Source organism: Hippoglossus stenolepis, chromosome 22, assembly GCF_022539355.2.
Source record: "Hippoglossus stenolepis isolate QCI-W04-F060 chromosome 22, HSTE1.2, whole genome shotgun sequence".
Lineage (NCBI taxonomy): Eukaryota > Metazoa > Chordata > Actinopteri > Pleuronectiformes > Pleuronectidae > Hippoglossus > Hippoglossus stenolepis.
Genome location: NC_061504.1, coordinates 8,814,769 through 8,832,976, shown reverse-complemented (window position 1 = coordinate 8,832,976; position 18,208 = coordinate 8,814,769). Strand labels below are relative to the sequence as shown.

Here is an 18,208-nt window from a genome sequence, read left to right as displayed (position 1 = left end):
ATTACTATTTATTTTTTATTTACTTCCTTGTGTGTTTTAACCATTTGTTTTGCAGCACTTTGTTTAAATACCATTATTAATGCATCCAATTTCACAGGGTCTTCAGGGTCTGCTGACTGTGTGGGAGCCACATCTTCCGACAGCCCATGAAGGCAGCAGGTCTCTGTACCACTACGCTCAGCAGCACCACCAGCAGCTCCCTCTCTCTCCCTCTCTCTCTCTCTCTCTCACTCACTCTCTCTCTCTCTCTCTCTCCCCGTCTGTAACCTAAACAATGACTCCTACTACAGACCGGAGGACGGCACGCCAGTAGAATGCGTTACCCAGCACACAGCCCGTGCGTCTCGCTGCTACACCGACCCCTCGCTTAAATGCGCCCACCGTAAACATGTGGATACCTACTGAGCATGAGAAATACGGCGTCGGTAAGTTGATTCCCCCTCATCTCGCGTGTAGATGTGTGTGTGTGTGTGTGAGTGTGTGTTTTTCCTCGCACCGCTGTCCTCTGGCTCCAGTCGCAGGGCATGTGTTAATTATGTGTAGAGGTGAGCTGGCTCCGCGACACAGGGGGAAAGTGTTTGTGTGTTTTTTAAATGTCAGGCAGCATCAGCTTCTCTCGTTCTTTCTTTCTTTCGTTTCCTTCAGCCCCCGGTTGATGGGAGCTTTGCATTCAGTCCCGCTGCCACATTGCAAAGCAGAAGGTTGTAGCTCTGACCCCCATGGTTTGCAATATGAGCTGCCACGATCAGATTTATCTGTTTTTGCCCTGTTCTTGCTTTGTTTTTGTGTGCATCGTCCGGGTATCATCCAATGTGCTGCTTTGACTCTCAAGTGTTGTGTATTTGCTCTTGTTACTGTTTGAATGGGAGAGGAGGGGGGGAGTGAAATCAGCTGCTTACCACAGTCAGTCGCTGAATGTCTGTGTACCCCCCCCCAACCTCTGCTAATTCTCTCTCTTAAAAAAAAAAAAAGAAAGGCAAATCTGCAAAGACAATGAAAATCTGTATTGATCCTGCTGTATGTGAGGGACCGGGGATTGAGTCCTGCGAATGTGTGCAGCCACACACTGCATTGTTCCGGGGGGGCTGTCGGTGGCTTCTGGATCGGCGAAGTGAGACAAACAAGCGACAACAAGGCAGCCAAAGCCAAATAAGCTGGGGAGGAGAGGAGAGAAAAAAAGAAAAAGAAATCCCACGCAGACTTAGTTCTGTTGGTGTGGCAGGAATTTCTCCTTTTTTGCACTGTCTTTACGCACACACACAAAATAAGGGCTCATTGAGATGCGGCTGCTGAGAGGCGGCTTAAATGTCTCATAATAATATTCCCTAGAGATGTTGGCCTGCTCTGTCAGTGTGTGCGTGTGTGCGTGTGTGCGTGTGCGTGATGCTCCGGTCCCTACATGATCCCGCAGCCCTGTGAAAACGAGCCAGTAATCATTTTGTAATTTTCTCGCCAGTATGCCAGGAAAAAAGTGGCCCCGTAGAAACCTCCTTAAACTAATAAGACTGGTATTTTGATAAGTGTTAAACCATCTCAATTATACATCTCCCTCCCTTGCTGTTCTCACTTCCCCCGTGTGAATCATGTGCAGTTGCATAATAAGGCTCCCTGGCTCTTTTATAAATGTTCCCTCTAGTCCTAAAAATGCACTAGGTGCCACCTTGCCACTGTGACCTGAAATCAGCGAGGCACTGCGAACCAGAAAGTAGCCTCTGGCCTCTCCTTGTCACACTTGGTCACTTGACTGCTCAGGCTGAAATTTCCCCTGGTTTGGAGTTGTTTCCCTTCCATGTCAATGTGCTAAAAACCTGATGTCACTTACTGTGCAGTTATATTACATCACTCTTAATCCTACCCAGAGCTGAGCCCTCTGGAGCTCACAGCTTCCATATTTTGATAGGAAACGATAGATTTCTTCCGTTTTGGCCACTTAAACCCGTTTCCTGTCAAAGTTCGCTTGGCTGGATAATAGGAGGACAGTTATTTTCAAGGCTAAATACTCGCCATTGTCCCTAAACTCCTAGAAGGGGCCCTGTTAATGGGATTAAGGCTCTTTATCCCTTCCCCTCCTCAATAACAGCAATAAGACTCTGTTAATTGGCTCTGATTTATTTTTTAAGACATGTTTTGGCAGCGGCACACTTCTCTGTGGCCTTGATTTTTTGAGGAAGGAACTTGGGTGTTTTCCTGTTGTGAAATTCAGGTTACATGATCTGGTTTTGACCTGAAGCAAGAAGGGTGGGAGATTGATGAGCTGATGTTAATATCTGATTCCTTAATGGACTTGCTGAGTTTGGGATATGGAAACATTAGATTGAGCCAATGGGGAAAATCTGTTGTATCTGTCATGTTTTTCCAGACAAAGGTGGGTTAGGCAATGAGTCAAGGACTAAACCTGCTTTCAGACATCCACAGAAGTTCGGACCTTTTCTTGAAATTCTGAGGAATTGCTGTATGTTACAACACAGATGTACAAGTCAGATGATCTAGACATTTTCAGAAACTTTTCCTGCCAGCCTCCTATGAATATCTCAGGATGACAGGGAGGTGTCATACATGTGGAAGACACCTACGAAGACGTCAACTTGGAAAGACAAAGACTTGAGCGCTTTTGGCTATAGCGGCCAATCCCAGTGTTGATGTGTGGTAAACAAAAATATTTGCTTTTCCCAGAATTCATACGTCATGTCCTGCCTCCTGCCTCAGACGCCACCCCTCGCCTGAATGTTGCGGACAATTTCTTGTTATGAACACATCTGTCCCGCACAATGTCCTTCTGTGACAAGACAAACTTTTAGGATGGAAACAGCTTAAGAGGAAGCACAAAATTAGATGATGCAGAATGGAGAAAACAGCATCTCGGATGATGTCTTTCTGTAAGTAGATGATGGACAATCTGTCGTAAATGTAACCAAAGACAAACAGACTTTGACTCGGCCACTGACTACAGAAAGTACTTGAGGCTGCATTGTGTTTGAAGACAGTCGACAGACAGAGTGAGGCCTTTCTCCTCATTAAGGCCGTTTGATACAGCCAGTCAAGCATGTTATTGCTCATCATAATTTAGACACATAATTAAAGCATTTTAACGAGCTGGTTTTGATCCGCGTGCAGGCAAGTTCAGTTCACCGCCAGAGGTTGATTGGAGAAGCTTGATTTAGTGAGTAACTCTGTTCCATTCTTTGAGCTCTGTGGACAAGGCAACTAGCTCCATCGGATAGAAGACAGAATGGCGCTGCGGCCTGATTGAATGGCCCCGGGGCCGGTGTCGTCCCCAGGCCGATGTCAGGCCCTGGGCTCTCTGCTGCTCTCCCATGGCTGACATTGCTGGTTCCTCCCTTAGGGGGATGTCGCTATGGTTGATGGAGATTGGAAGGGGTGGGGGGTAGTGGGTGGTTTAGAGATGCTGGCGTGTGTCATGGGTGGACTCATTGTCGGGGCATCCACCCTGCCCTGTTACCCCCAGATCCAGCCCCCTCCACTCCGTAGGGGATTAGCAGGTTGTTTTTGAGGGCCCTGAGGCCCATTCCACCATTATACCCATGATTCCCTAATGCGGCAAGCCCGACCTATGGGGGAGAGTGGGGGGTGGGGCAGGGTGAGGCGAAGCCTACCAGCTTGTAATTGCTTCCTCACCCGTCACCTTATCCCCATCTGCAGAGATAGCGCCCCTTCTCTTCTGTGCGCGCCCACGATTTTGCACACACACTCCTCCAGAGCGATCGTTCAGCAGGGACGGAGACAGTAGGAGGCTCCCTGGTGAATTAAACAGATGCAGTAAATAAAAAAAAAGAAAGAAAGCAGCAGAGTTAATCACCAGTCCCACAAGCTGTTCCCTGGTGTGTGCATCATCTAAGGGTTAAATAAATCTACATGGACATGTGACATATGACGGGCTCAGCTAGTGTTTTATTCATGGCTGATTCACACCGACAATAATAGCAATTGTAACACAAACACGGCCCATGACGTGAGGACGGAGTTGCAGTTAAGCAACTGCTGGTTCGTTTGTGTTATTCAATTAAATCGTGCTCCATATATGATGGAGCCCTCAATTATGAAAGAAAACACCAAAAACACTAGACACAGCAGTAATGGAGACGGTTGTGTGTGACTTCAGTTGTGTTTTGTGGAAGTGAAAACACATTTTCTCTTCACCACCTTTGAGCTCTTCTTCACTACACACACTAGGGACACCCTTGCAAATCTCATTGGACACAAACAAACCAATATGCTGTAATTGTGTGTCCACATCCATGTATAATGTTGAGACGGGCAGCGGGAGAAAGCTTTTATGCATTTCCACTCCGGTCGGCCGTGCTTGCTGTAGAGACGATGCTTCCACTCAGACATGGCCGAGTGATTTCTAGTTTACCAGACTGCATCTGGCTGTTGTAATGGCCATTATTCCACATGTGGTTGACAGAAATTATTAGTGTCACATGCTTGTCTGTCTGGTGATTACTAATATTCTTCTCATAGGCTCATTTGTGCATTGTTGGTTTTAGGGCTCAAACAATCATTTTGAGTTAATCTGGTGGTTGATTGCTGGATTAATCACTTGTTCTAGTTAGTTTAAGTCTATTTAACAGGGGCCATGCACACAACCCAACCCAATCGTCGAACCAAAGTTAGACGCATGGCTAATTTTCATCTGTGGTCCCTGGGCAGGAAAATATAAAATACATGCAACAATACAGCAATTAATTGTAAACAACGGACCTAATTTACAAACAGTACATCACATAAAACATTAAGTATATGTTTTATGACTAGTCAGTGACTTGTCCATCTAAAACTCCAAGGAGCTGATTAATGCTCAGTGTTTGACACATCTACATAAACGGATGAAGCCTTCTGTACTTCCTCTGTGTTCATTTGCTCTGTATTTGTGCACATCTGCGGCAAGCTTACAGAAATGGACAAAACTGACGAAAACGGAGCAATACCGCCGAAAGTTCAACAAGATGACCATCGGACACTAGAAATACATTTTTATTGATAAGAAACTACCACCATTGAACGTGTTTGTTGTCATAAACCTTCGACTCTGCGCTCTAAAGGATGTATTACGTTGTCATTGCTTAGCAACCAGGTCAACGTAAAGAACGCATTGGAAGTATGCGGGCAGTGACGGTTACATCGTTTGAAACTGACATCACTTTTCATATGTAAAGCTATTAATGAGCCTTTAGACGCCGAACTTACAGAAACATCTCGGCAAACAAAAGGATCTTTTGTATTTTTGGTAATGGGACTTTTCTTTGTTTTCATAAAACTGAAAGAAGATTGTGGCTTTTGAAGTAATAAAACCTTTTCCCCTGCTGGCAGTTATGCACTGCTCTGTGTGTGTTGTTGTACAGTTGTGGTTCCCCCATCCTCGATATCAATCTGTGATCCCTGCGTGAGGGAGGTTAATGGGATATGTCCTATTAGGAATTCAGCAGCTTAACTGATCAGTAGCGCTCCTGGAGTGGAGGCAAGTGCAGCGCGTGCATGGGTGTGTTTTTGTTATCGAGGGCCGGCAGGGGGGGGAGGAGAGAAATGACTGACGTGCCATTTTCTTAAATGAAGGGGTGCCTGCCAGTGACAATAACTGTGATTGGCGGGTGAGAAGGGCTGTTTATGCGTCAAGCACACACTAGTATGGTGCCACAGAGATGGTCGCCTGCGCTGGTCCAGCGTCAGTTATCTGTGTCCCGTGGCGGTAATCCAGGCTCGCATGTATTGACCATAAAGGAAGGAAGTACATTGATTTGTACAAGCGTTTGTGTGGGTGACCCAGTGCATTGTAATAACCCCGAGCCTTTCATTTTCCCATAAACCTCACTTTAGTAACCGCAACCTCTGTTTAACCTCAACTTACCAAAACCAATGTGCTTAATTTATTATTAACACGCTACTAAAAAGGAGTAGCTATGGTCTGTTTAGGTTGAATCTTATGTCATTAATGGATTATTGATGGCTAATTCAGTGTCAAGCCTTGGTTAAAGGACATATGCATAATTTAAGAAAGTGAAGAGGTAATGGTCGCGGTTGTGTCTTGTCTTAAATTACCCAGTTAATTCTTGAATACAGAAGTGGCTTCTAGTGTGATTCACACGGTCACAGTGGGGGATGTGCAGCCGCTGGAGACTCACACAGATCACTGTGGCTCACTTCTTTGTTTTGTGCCGCTGTTTAATCTATTTCTCTGTGGGATGTTTGACCCTCGTCAGTCCAAATCCATACAGGGGCAGTTTTTTTGTCTCTTCATCGTCTCTTGTGGTTTTACATCGACACACTAGCATGACACATTTGGATACTGTACATATTCACTCACAAATGAAAAATATCAAGTCTGCCAACGTATGACAAGTGGTTGGATACTTGAGACATGATTAGATTCTGATCGATCAGGATTTTTGTGGGCAGATGCAGATATTGATAGAGATATTGATATTGGGTAGTAAAACATTTTTATGACACAGATATCGGCCGATTATATGTTTCCCCCAAAAAATGTTTCAATGATGTTATTAAAAGAAATGTAATTGAGGATTCATATTCTACAGTTTAACCATGAACGTTATTATAAATAAAAACAAAGCACAAATACAACCAAACTTGAATGAAGAAAATAAACATAAATCTTAATGTACATCTTTTATGCACCTGTTATTTCTGTAAAATAATAGTTTTCAAAATGGCATGGTCATACCGATATGTGGGTAGACTCATATTGGCTCATTGACAATATATGCTAATGTAGGTGGATGCACCAGCCTTGTCAATTTGTTGGTTGAGAGTAACAACCAACGTATCCCAAAGATCAGATTGTAGTGGGCTACATTAGTAGTTTAATGTGGATGGATGGCCCCAATAGAAGATGCTCTAAATACAAATCATACAGAGAGAGATATGGCTCAGCTCTGCTTAGTTCCTCTTCATAGCAGGTAGTTGAGGAGGTTATCAGCAGTGAGGTGGATTAATGTCAGCGAGAGGGACATAGACAGGGGGAAAAAATCCTCAGACAGAAAGCTGCTGGGTGCCAGAGCTCGACCTTGACTCAGTCTTTCACATTCGCTGTCCTAACGACCTGCCCTCATCTGTTCCCTCTCTCCTTCTACTTTTGTTTTGTTTTGTAGCACCTCAATTAAATGGAAATTCTTTTGTGTTTCCGTTGTACTGAATTGGTTTTCCTTTGCGTCCTGTTGCCTCCATTTGTGTCCGATTCCCTCTCCCCCTTGCACTCTCCCGCTCATTCCTGTGGAGCGAACTGTTTCCAGAGACAGCAGGTCACACTGTGATGACCCTTATCTCACTCTCTGCCTCTTTTATTCTTCATCTATCACTCACTCACTCATTCCTTTTCTGTCTGGCTTTTTCCCCCTCATCCCTTTCCTTTCTGTAGCCCACCTTCTTCTATCTGTGCTGCTGCCAGTTCGACCTTTATCTCTCTTCCACACGTGTCTCTTTCTCTTTTTTTTCTCTCCCCTCCTCTGAATCCATACTCACCTGCCCCAGATACTGTGTGTGTGTGTGTGTGTGTGTGTGTGTGTGTGTGTGTGTGTGTGTGTTTGCATACATGCATATGCTTTTCTGTGTGTAAAGTTGTGCATGTTTGTATGTTGTATTTCTGGGTGTGTGTGTGTTTGTAGCAGCCCCAGTGGACTGCATGTCTGAAGATGATAAAGTACTATAGGGGCTTTGGAGTGGAACTGTACCCACTGTAGACTGGTTACTCTGCTTCTACTAAACATCCTTCCTTCTATTGGATAAAACATTTAGCAGTGAGCAGGTTTTAGCGACGATCAGCACAGAAGCAACCATGAAAATCTCTCTGGCAAATACAGAGATTTCCCACGTCCACCATGGGTATGTCATATTAGTGGTGTATATTGACCATGGGCTCAGGAGCTGAGGCAGTGACATCGATCAGTTTGGATCCTCCTGTCTTGAGAACGATTGAAATGTTTTGCCCATCACTGTCGCTCCCTCTGTCTCTGTAAAGATCACACCGGGAGGATCCGCTGATGCCTGGCTGATTTCTGGGCAGCAGCCTCTCTGACCTTGCTGTTAGCAGCCTTATTACCCGCTCATTTTGTTCCTCTTCGGCTGTGTTTGTTTGGATTCTACATTCGCTCCCTGTCCCCCTTGGAAGTACGTGCCCGTGTGCGTGCGTGCGATCTGCTTCCTGCTCTCACTGTGCCATTGAGATGATGGCCTGGCACTCTCCTGCATGTCAACCTGCTTCATGCAAGGCACTGGCTCGCGGCCCGTCCTCCTCACCTCTCCTCTGTCGGCTCCCCTCACTTCCTCTCTCTGCCCCGCACACAGAAAAGCCAGTTTAATGTCAGGTTGACTTTCAAAAGGGCTTTTCATTGCAGCCCGCTGCTGCTCCCTCGCTTGCTTTCGTCACGCCTCCAACAGACTGAAGTGTTCAGGCCAATTGCAATTGATTTTTTTGAATGCAAGAGTGCTCATCTGATTGAAATGGCTTTATTTTATAGAAGAAGAACTTATAGGATGGAATGGTTATTCTTCATTTAGATTTATGGGGCAAAAGAACAGGGTTACAACTCTGAAACCAGATTTACTCTAATCTCAGCGACAAAGCTCCAATATATAATTACTCGGAAAACTGACTGGTTTTTCCCCGCTGAATGATTCTTGTGAACTCCCAAATTAATTGTGTGGGTGTTGTAGAGTGTTATTGCCTCACAGAGTCTGTTTAATTCATCAGGTTGACTAAACCTCCAACTGCGACCCAGTTCACTTCTTACGACTCCTCTCTTCAACCCAGCCTCTCAGCGGGGAATGCTCCTATTTGGGATGTTTATCCAGTTAAGAGGAAAGCCTTCAAACCACGCAGGGACAGAAACAGATTTCTTAGTTAAATGCTTGAATCTTGAATCAATAACCCCCACCCCCTCAAACATCTGAGCTGCTGGATCATTTGAAGTTTTGTTTGTCTGAGGGGAGAAAACCAAGTGTCTTCCCCCTTTCTTGCCTCTCATCGTTGATTGAATGGGGCCTTTTCAGCCTTCTTCCAGCGACACCAAAGTTTGGCGTCGCAGTGCGTTGTAGGGTTTATTTGCTTTGTTTGTCCTCCATTTCTACAACTGGCATCGGGCATTCCTTTTGGGCTGGCTTTTTTCTCTTCCCACCATTTTACTAAAAGAACTGCAAGTAAATACAATAGACATTTAATGTGTTTTTTTTTAATTACAAGATTGTTTGCTTTTTTGTGGGGAGTTAAATAAGAAGATTGATACCACTCATGTCGATATACAAAATATATAGCAAGAGCAAGCAGATGGTTGGGTTAGCTAAGCATAAAAACTGTCAGGCTTAGTCATCAGTAACCATTTGATGGCTATAGCCTTTAGTATGAATCTTCTCATCTCTCTTGGCAGGAAAATGAATAGGTATATTAAACTTTTCCTTTCATGAGCGCATACATGCTGCACCAGCTCTCAGATCACATGAAGCAACACATCATCAAACCAGACATTCCCGGCTCAAGTATCAGTTTCTTCTCTCTCTAACAGGCGCTACCAAAAACAGACAACATCCCGTCACAGTGGGATTGGCTTGAGTGCCCCCTGTTTGCCACAAGCCTAATCCCTCTCCAAGCATCCACCTGGTGCCTTTTATTTCCCTCCATCAACCAGTCATACCCTCAGGGGAGGGAGTCTGAAGAACTAAAAGCGGAAAGTGGCGCTGCTAAAAGTGGTTGAAATGGATCCCCTTTGTGTGGGGGCAGGAGGGGAAATGCGAAGGAAACCCTCCCCACTGTGGCAGCCTTTGTTTAGCGTGTTAAAGCCCTAGGTCGGGCCGTCGGTGGCAAACTGACACCCCGGGCTGTCGGCTCAGTGCAGCGGAAGAGATGACGCAAAGAATATGTTTTGCTATGTATGATAGCTATGTACACAACATGAGCACAAATTGCGATCCTGCAGTGGCTTCCCTCAGCGGATGGTTCTCATACCTTGTGAGGCCCCTGGCTATTCTTGTTAACAAGCAGTTTGTGTTGAGAGCCGGCCTCAGATAAAATATACAGACGCTGGCATGGAAACAGTACAGAAGCTGGTTAGAAAATGCCCACATTTACTGCTGTTTATTGCAAAGGATCCCTTTGACTACAAATGGTTTTGTTGGTCAAGTAAAAACATTGAGATTGTGGTGGTTTCCATTTCGTTCCCAAGGACATCAGAAATAGCATCACAGCTCAACAGGAAGTATTTTCTGTGCTGTTAATGGATCAATAATGGAAATCTCTTTTTGTATCACGTATCCCCCTACCTATTTATCTTAAGCCTAATGACCTGTCACTGGATGCTTTTTGACCTTGATGGTCATCACCAAGCCCAGTATCATCTTTCAGTCTTTGAGCACTTTGAGCTTGAAGTAAGATGCTTTCATGTTGTTTCATTAGATTTGACTTGAAAGACTGGTGAGAAGGATAGCTTAGCATCTGTGATTTATGACTTTTTTTCTTTGAAACATGAATCCCATCCTCTCAGCTTTGTTTACACGGCACCTCGGGAGCAGGCTGGTTTCACAGCTACGCCAGTGAAACCAGGCATATTCCCCTTCCATCTCCCTTGAAAAATAAACTTAATTTGAGTAGCGAAGAGCAGAACACGCTTTTCACTGCCAGGATACATGTGATGGAGGATCATGCCTGAGCAGCTGTCCGAGCTGAGGCAGAATCGCGGCCCGGCTTCCTCCCTGTCCGTCTTTCACTTCACTCAGAGCAGCTCGGGCCTTCTGCTGCACCGTGCTGACATAATGAGTGTGTGGATGCTAAAAATACTGATGCACAAATGGAGCATGCTGCACTGCACACGTTTTTAACATATGTTTTAAAGCGGCTGCTGATGCTGGTGTTATCTGTGGTTATCTGAAGCAGGAAAGGAAATATTCTTTGGCCTCTGATACCAAACCAAAGTGCAGCTGTTTCCTTTTGAAGACGCCTTTGATCAGCGGATGGTGACCTGGACTACACATGTAGAATCCAGTTCCTACTATATCACAATATCTGCAGGTACATGATTGTGCTCAGTTTGACATGTTGTAGAATTCAGCAGTGGCATCTCCTCCAGCTTGTATTGAGTTCAAAGGTTAGTGTGGTAATGGTAGCGATTGAACGGGCATGCATCCAGGCCATTGATTTGCAAGGGGGGGGGGATGTTTCCAGGCATCATCATTGGTGATGCGTCACCCGTAAGCTCCCCCCCTCCTGGACCCTCATCTGGACAGCAGCCATAATCCTCTTTGCACAGTCTATCCTAGTGCACTAGTAACCTTACTGTAACCACCACCTAGGGATAGAGACTGGGTGACAGTGGCTGGCTGTGTCTGCTCATCTGGCATATAGCTGTTGGAATGGATAGAAATATTACAGGCAAGCTTTTAAGTCCCCGAGGAATAAAGCAGTATGGGGTGGTCTGTTACTGTGCATCATTTTATGATTTTACCTAAATACTTCAGAATATGAGAACATATTTCGAAGGTAATGTTTTCAGGCAAGCTATGCAAGTGTTTTGTTGGTTTAGTTTTATGTTGTTGATTTTCCTAATGCCCATGTATGCATATTATATAATTTATACTGCAGTGTGATTGCAGACAAAACAATTGCTATTTTAGGCCTTAAATATACCTAAATTTAATTTAGCAATATTTGTTGATGATTCTAGGCTGCCCCCTGATAATTCATAACATCCGCTGGGTATAGTTGTAAAATAAACATCTCCTGCCCACTGTGAGCACATCCTGTCAGGCAGCGTATTAATCCTTCCTTCTTTGCTGAGCTCTAACCATCTACAAATTTAACCTCAATATAATCAGCTGATAGGTGAAGCTTTGTGTGGGTGGCTCGTGGCTGACAGACATCACTGTCAGAAGCTGGAGACCATTATAGGTTCAGGTTGAAGGTGTGGCCGAGCTGACTTTTCAACATGAAGAAAAGACAATATATGAATACATTTTTATTCTGTTGTCCTTATAAATTCATACCAATAATAAATAAGGCAATAAATCCTGCCTGGATGTTTGTTGTTTTACTTACGTAGCTGTGATATTAAAGCCTTTGCAACTTTTGTGATGTAATAAAACATTGTGCTTGGAATATTTTTTAGGGAATCCATTTCCTTTATTGTTTATAGTGTTTATTCCAACTCAGACGTTATTAAAGAAGTATTAGTGACTGCATTGTTATGTAAATGTACACATTCAGGGCTGCTAACACTGACTATTGTCATGATTGACTAATCTGCTGAATACTATCTTAAAATTCATAAAACCCATAGTTAATGATATAAAACAGAGCGATGCAGGAAATCCTTTCATTGGGAATGTTAGAACTGCGATGTTTGAAGTTTTTGTTGGAAAAGAAGGGCTTTAACGATTTATAGTTGATGTAAAAAGTTGTCATTTTCTTTGAATCCATCGTTTCAGTCCTACATACATTTGTAATATTGCGACATACATCTGTGTCGGGGAAATACACTTACATGTATTGTGTTGATTAGTGCACAAGATGATAAAATAACTGCTTAGATAAACTGCAATGTGCTTTATCTGTGCATCATCAGCGTTCGTTAAGTAAATCTCGAGTTGTTGACCATTTAAGCTGAAAATAGGAATAGTTTGCAGATACACCGGTGCATCACTAATCATGTTTATGCATCAACTGTCCCAATCACCCTGTGCGCCAGGCTTTACCACTCTAGAAAGAGAGGAGAATGTGAAGGGAGAGGGAAATAAAAAGGAGGTGGAGATGGAGCAGGAGATATAGTGAGGCGGAGAGAATCAGACGGATACAGAATGTGATGGTTGATGGGCTGTCAATTGCCGGGTCCACACGGAGTTCCTCCTCTGAGCCGAGTTGCCAAGGCTGGCAGAGCACCCGTCCCTGTGTGTGTGTGTGTGTGTGTGTGTCTGTATCCTACCGGTTTGTGTTTCAGGAACTCTTTCTGTTGCTCATTAGAATCTTTATGCTTTGCATCCCCCGGGGAGCAGCAGGCGTTGAACGGGCCACGCAAATGAGGCTACCTTTCTACTTTGTGCGATGGTGTTCATTCGCAACTATGGGAGGAGTAAAACAAAGATGAAATTAATCACTGTAGCCTCATCCCTCCCTCCCCTCCTTCCTCGCGTCCCTCTTCAAGTTCCGAGCTCCTGCAGACTTTTTAACTAGTTTTATGTAATTACAGAAAGCTTTAGAGGGTGCACACAACTGTCGCTGACCTAAATTAGGAAACTGGGACATCGCCCCCTCCAACTTTCTTACTCCACTCTATTGATTTTGTCTGTGAGCACTAGCAAATTAGCCGAGCATGGCCATCAGCTTGACACTCTCACTCTCTCCGTCTCGCTGCTGCATTTGAATTAGCCTAGCCTGAATTAGCCGGCGCGTAACTTAAAGTGCACGGCAAATGTTTCTCCTTCTTCTTCTCCTCCCAATTTAATCTGGAGAGTATCTAAGGGGAATTGTGAATCCCATCCATTCGGGGTCCCTGGCAGCACGACAGCCATTAAAAAACAAATTGCAGAGCAGCCTCTTTGTTCACACCACTGTAGTCGCAAGTAATGGACAAGATTAAGGAAAAGTGTGAAACAACTCCTCGAACTGGAGCGAAATTCAAAGCAGGCACTAGGGATTTTCTGCTGTGACAGTTGAGTATCGGTTAATTATTTTTATAGTGCAAGATGACTTGAGTGGCTACTCTCTCTGTCCCTCTGTGTCTCTCGCTCGATGTAGCTCTTGGCTCTGTGATTTCCTACGTGGTTTGCTTTGATAAACACAGCTCCACGCTGCACTCCCTCCTGCCCGAGATTGATTCCCGAAAGAAACCGATCCAAACCATAGTGGTTCTGTTTTTTTTTTTTCTTCATTTCTTTCGAGCCCAAAGTCCTCCGACCCCGGAATAATCCTCCATGATCCACCAATGGCATGCAGCGCACGGGAAAATAGCCGTGAGGACAGCTGAACCCCTTAGCCCGGCTGGAATGTTTGACCATGTGCACACACACACACACACACACACACACACACACACACACACACACACACACACACACACACACACACACACACAGGCCATACATTCAAACACACAGTGGAGCACAGTGCAGAGCACAACAACATGATTCATTCTAAAGATTGCAGCCCCCTCGCCTTGTTTACTTTTAGCTTTTATTTGTGAGGCCTGCATTTCCTGACAGCAAGCTCCATGCAAGGTGACTAAAGCAAGAGGAAGGAAGGAAATTTCATTTCCTACAGAAACCCATTAGACGTGGTAAAGACTCATTTATCCTGCCTTTATGTACGAAAAGAGTCAGTTTGGAATAACGTAATCGTCACTGCCCACATACCTCCATGCGTTCCTTACGTTGGCATGGTTGTTAAGCAATACATCCACGAGAGGGCAGTTCAGAGTCGAGACTTTCTGACAATAACAAACGCGGCGACAGTGGAGGAGGCTGTGCCAATGTACCTCTTAAGAACGAGGCAAAAGCAGTCACGTTTAAAACAACGGTGGTCTAACTTACCAACCCGCAAAATCTCACCAAACTGTTCCGCCATTGTTTAAATTTCATACTCAAGGCCGATAGTTGTCTCACTTGAACTATTGGCTACACTGCCCCCCCCCACAAGTTCCAGTGGTACTGCTCTGTTTTGTCTGTTTCATCCGTACCCGTAGGCTGTCAGAAGAAGTGCACAATACGCATCTAACGTTGAGCATAAATGAGCCTTAAAGCAAATGAGTTCCCTGATACACACAGCTTGTGCGTGAAACAATAACCTCCAGTTGTTTGACAGTTGTGGCTGTAGTTTCCAGTAAAGCAGTGTTTTGTGAGGCACCCACAGTATATCAACACTTTTCTTACTGATATGCCCCAATTCATGCCCATATTCCTGTGTGTATGTGTGTTAATGTGTGTGTGAAATCTATTATTGATCTAAGTTATAGCAGATGTCAGGAGGACAGGCATTCCCACAGGCCACATAATCCAACCCTAATTTTTTCAGTGTGTATTTTTTTTATTGGAAAGAATGAAAATAAGTGCCAATATCGACATGGACACACTCACACACACACTTTCATTCTTCATATCTTGTGGCTCATGGAAAGCAGTATCACATGAAAACATTTAATTTTTATTCTGAGGCTAAATGACAGATTGCATACTTGTCGTACTCGTTGGTTAAGTCACCCCTCACCGCCCTCGTTATCTTGTAATTTTTGAAAGAAAAGAAAACATCCAAAATGCTATAAGGTAGCAGTGTACATCAACTATTTCAGGTTTGGGTTTTAAAACTGGCTGAATAACGTCAGCCGTCATGACGTCATAATCAAATTATGCTCTGTAACATGTAAATGGAAAGTTCTATTAGCAACTCATGTAAACACCACTATTGGAATAATGTCTTATTCCTAATAAGGTCAATAGTCGGAATATTGGTTTCCATTTAAACATAGTCAGTGACTTGATTACAAATACATTGAATTTTGTGACTTCCCTTGGTGCTTTGTTGAAAAATCGACCTACTACTTTGACATTGCAATGTGCATTTGTTTTTGTGTAAATAACTTTGAAGCAGATGCCTTAGTAAGGGCAGGTTTGTCTAAATTGTTTTCTTTTGTATGGTAAATAAATATATCAAAATGTGTTACATCAAGCAGTTGTTTCCATCTTGACACCTAGTTGTATTAATCCTGAAACGAGCCATGGCACCTTTCAGGTCTACGGTACGCGCATCATGGATTCATGCTTGTTAACTTCATTCCCGCCTCAGTTGCTATTCCTCTTCTTTACTCTTACGTCTCTTCAGCAGTGCATTGATTGGAAAACCCTGTGTGCAGTCAGCGTATTAGGTTCGGGTAGCTTGTGCTTTGTTTTAATTGGCACTGCTTTGTTTGTCATAAAATTCCACTGTGCTGATAACACTGGGTTTAAATACAGTTAGTTTTGGATGTTTGATATAAGCAAGTTCCCTTTTTAAGTTTTTTAGCGTAGCTGCTCTTTTCCCTCATGTTTTGGGGAGCGGACAGACTCGTGGCTGTGGAAGGGTTCCTATTGTGAGGCAGTGACTTGCAGGCTGGCTGGCAGGTTTAACTGTTAATAAGGTATGCTCCAGTGGCTTGTATTTGTGTTGCACCTGCCATCTGTGCGTCCTTGAGTGCATCCACTGTGTGTACGAGTGTCTGTGTGCGAGTGCGCGTGTGCGTTTCAGAGTTCCTCCGTGCTGCCACTTCCCGTGAAGTGTCTTCAATAACCCTGGCTGTGCTCTGAGGCTACGACCGTCTGTCTGTCTGTCTGTGTGTGTGTGTGTGTGTGTGTGTACTGCTTGTGTGACTGTGCACGTTTCAGTCACTACTTCTTCCTGTGACTCGAGCCCACGCAGTTAACCTGAGCTCACATCCAACATCCCGACCCACGCCGAGCAGCCAGCCCCTTCAACTCAGTGCAGACAATCCACTCTGGGGTCTTTTCATTCACTCCCCACTGACTGGAATCACTCACTGACGCTTCAGTGCTGTCTCTTCTCTTATACAGTCTCTCTGTCTCAAGTTGTCACTGAGCCCTTTGTTTCATCTCCTTGGGAGGAGAAGCGAATGAAGGCCACTAGGCCAGGATGTGAAGCGAACATACAGAATAATGACTACACAGCGTTTGGGATCCTGGGCCAGTGGGATACTCCTCTTTCTCATCTGTTTGTCTCGATTGTTTCATTCTCCCCCGATTGATCTTTGTTTGCAACAAACTAGGCTAAATTAGACTCTTTGTGGTCGGTGCCAGAACGACCAACTTTTTATGAGTAGACATGGAAACAAGTGATATCATGATTGATTTGTCTTCACATCTCCAATTAGCTTCAGCCCTATCATTGACGCTGGCCTCTTTCCCCTCTTCCCTGCTTTTTTTTACTTTGAACTCTAGTTACTGCCTCTTCTGGGAGGCTTAGCATTTAGCAGAGCAGCATGGGGTCATTTGTCCATGACTTACTGATATTGTGCTTCAAAGGGACATGTATGGTCAGGCTCATCACTAATGGAAGACATATAACCAGTGTGGTAATGAGATGAAAATGGCTGCAGAGGTTGAAGTCAATATTAACCCCACAGCTTAACTGCTGACATTTACAGTTAGGTGCGGGGTTCAGTCTTCTTACCCTCGCTCTCGGGTTTTTGCATCTTTACCCAAAGTATTTTCTCTTTTATACTATTCTAATGTCGTCTTCACCTTCTAAAGTTAAAGTTGATCTCTTTCTACTTTACTGTCCCTTCTCCTTACTCTTCCTGCAGCGCTTCATCCTTTCAACCTTATCTGTCCACCGAGCCTTGCTGATCGACCCAACTCTAAGTCTCACCCTTCACCTCCTCCTTCTCTTCTCTCTGCATACATGGGTTTGTGTGTGTGTGTGCGTGGGTTTATGTGTGTGTGTGTGTGGGGGTTTGTGTGTGTGTGTGTGGGTGTGTGTGCAGCCCCTGAGCAGAGGGTTGCTAATCAGATGAGGCAGTAGCTTTCCTGCCCACAGGGACGATAATAACACAGCCTGTGGTTTAGGCTTGTTTAGATACTGTTGGCATGAATGCACACACACAAAAGTGCACTTTAACACACAGATGCACATGTACAAAAACATACTGTATTAAGCTACCTGATAGATACCAAGGTATAAGTGTATTTACAGTAAGAGGCCAGGCTGTGGGCTTCCACAGAAGCGAAGCAGTGATATGCACCCTTTAATTTCCTCCCCGACCTTTGTACCACAGATTTAAAATATGAGAGTGAGAGCATGAGAGCGAGAGCATGCATGATAGAATTACCTCTAAGTACATCTATGTGTTGATCTGCTCCCATAGAGACGGAAGGCCACCGAAACGCGGATGGTTCTCATTCTGCCAAACAATGCTTTTCATTTTAGCTCAGAGGAGGTGTATTTGTGCGCGCTGTGGAGTTCTATCAAGTTCATCCTCCGTCTGTGGGTTTGTGTGTCACGGCTCGCAGCCTGCAATTGAGAGCACTGGTGGCGATGTTGCGGGCGGCGCGTTGCCTTAACAACGATTCAGTGTCCAAAACAGGCTGCATCTGCATGCAATAACAAAAAAAAACTTGTTCCCAGGTTTGTGTCGTGCAACAATGCAGCGGGTTTAACAAAGGAGAAAGACTCCATACGGTTGTTTGTGGTTCAGTGCCGATTCAGAGACGC

The 18,208-nt window shown here is 44.4% G+C and overlaps 1 protein-coding gene across 6 annotated transcripts in view; it reads left to right on the top strand.

Annotated features, from left to right (window-relative positions):
• Positions 1–167: 167 nt before the first annotated feature.
• Positions 168–18,208, top strand: part of dock4b (dedicator of cytokinesis 4b) — a 110,854-nt gene continuing 92,813 nt past the window's right edge. For 4 of the 6 annotated variants that reach the window (XM_035147983.2, XM_035147980.2, XM_035147982.2 and 1 more), the window contains exon 1: positions 169–425. In XM_035147983.2, coding sequence (XP_035003874.1) covers positions 389–425 — 37 coding nt within the window. In that variant the 5' untranslated portion in view covers positions 169–388. Of the gene's footprint in view, positions 426–18,208 lie in introns of all 6 variants that reach the window. The other 2 variants (XM_035147981.2, XM_035147977.2) reach the window with 1 other exon arrangement.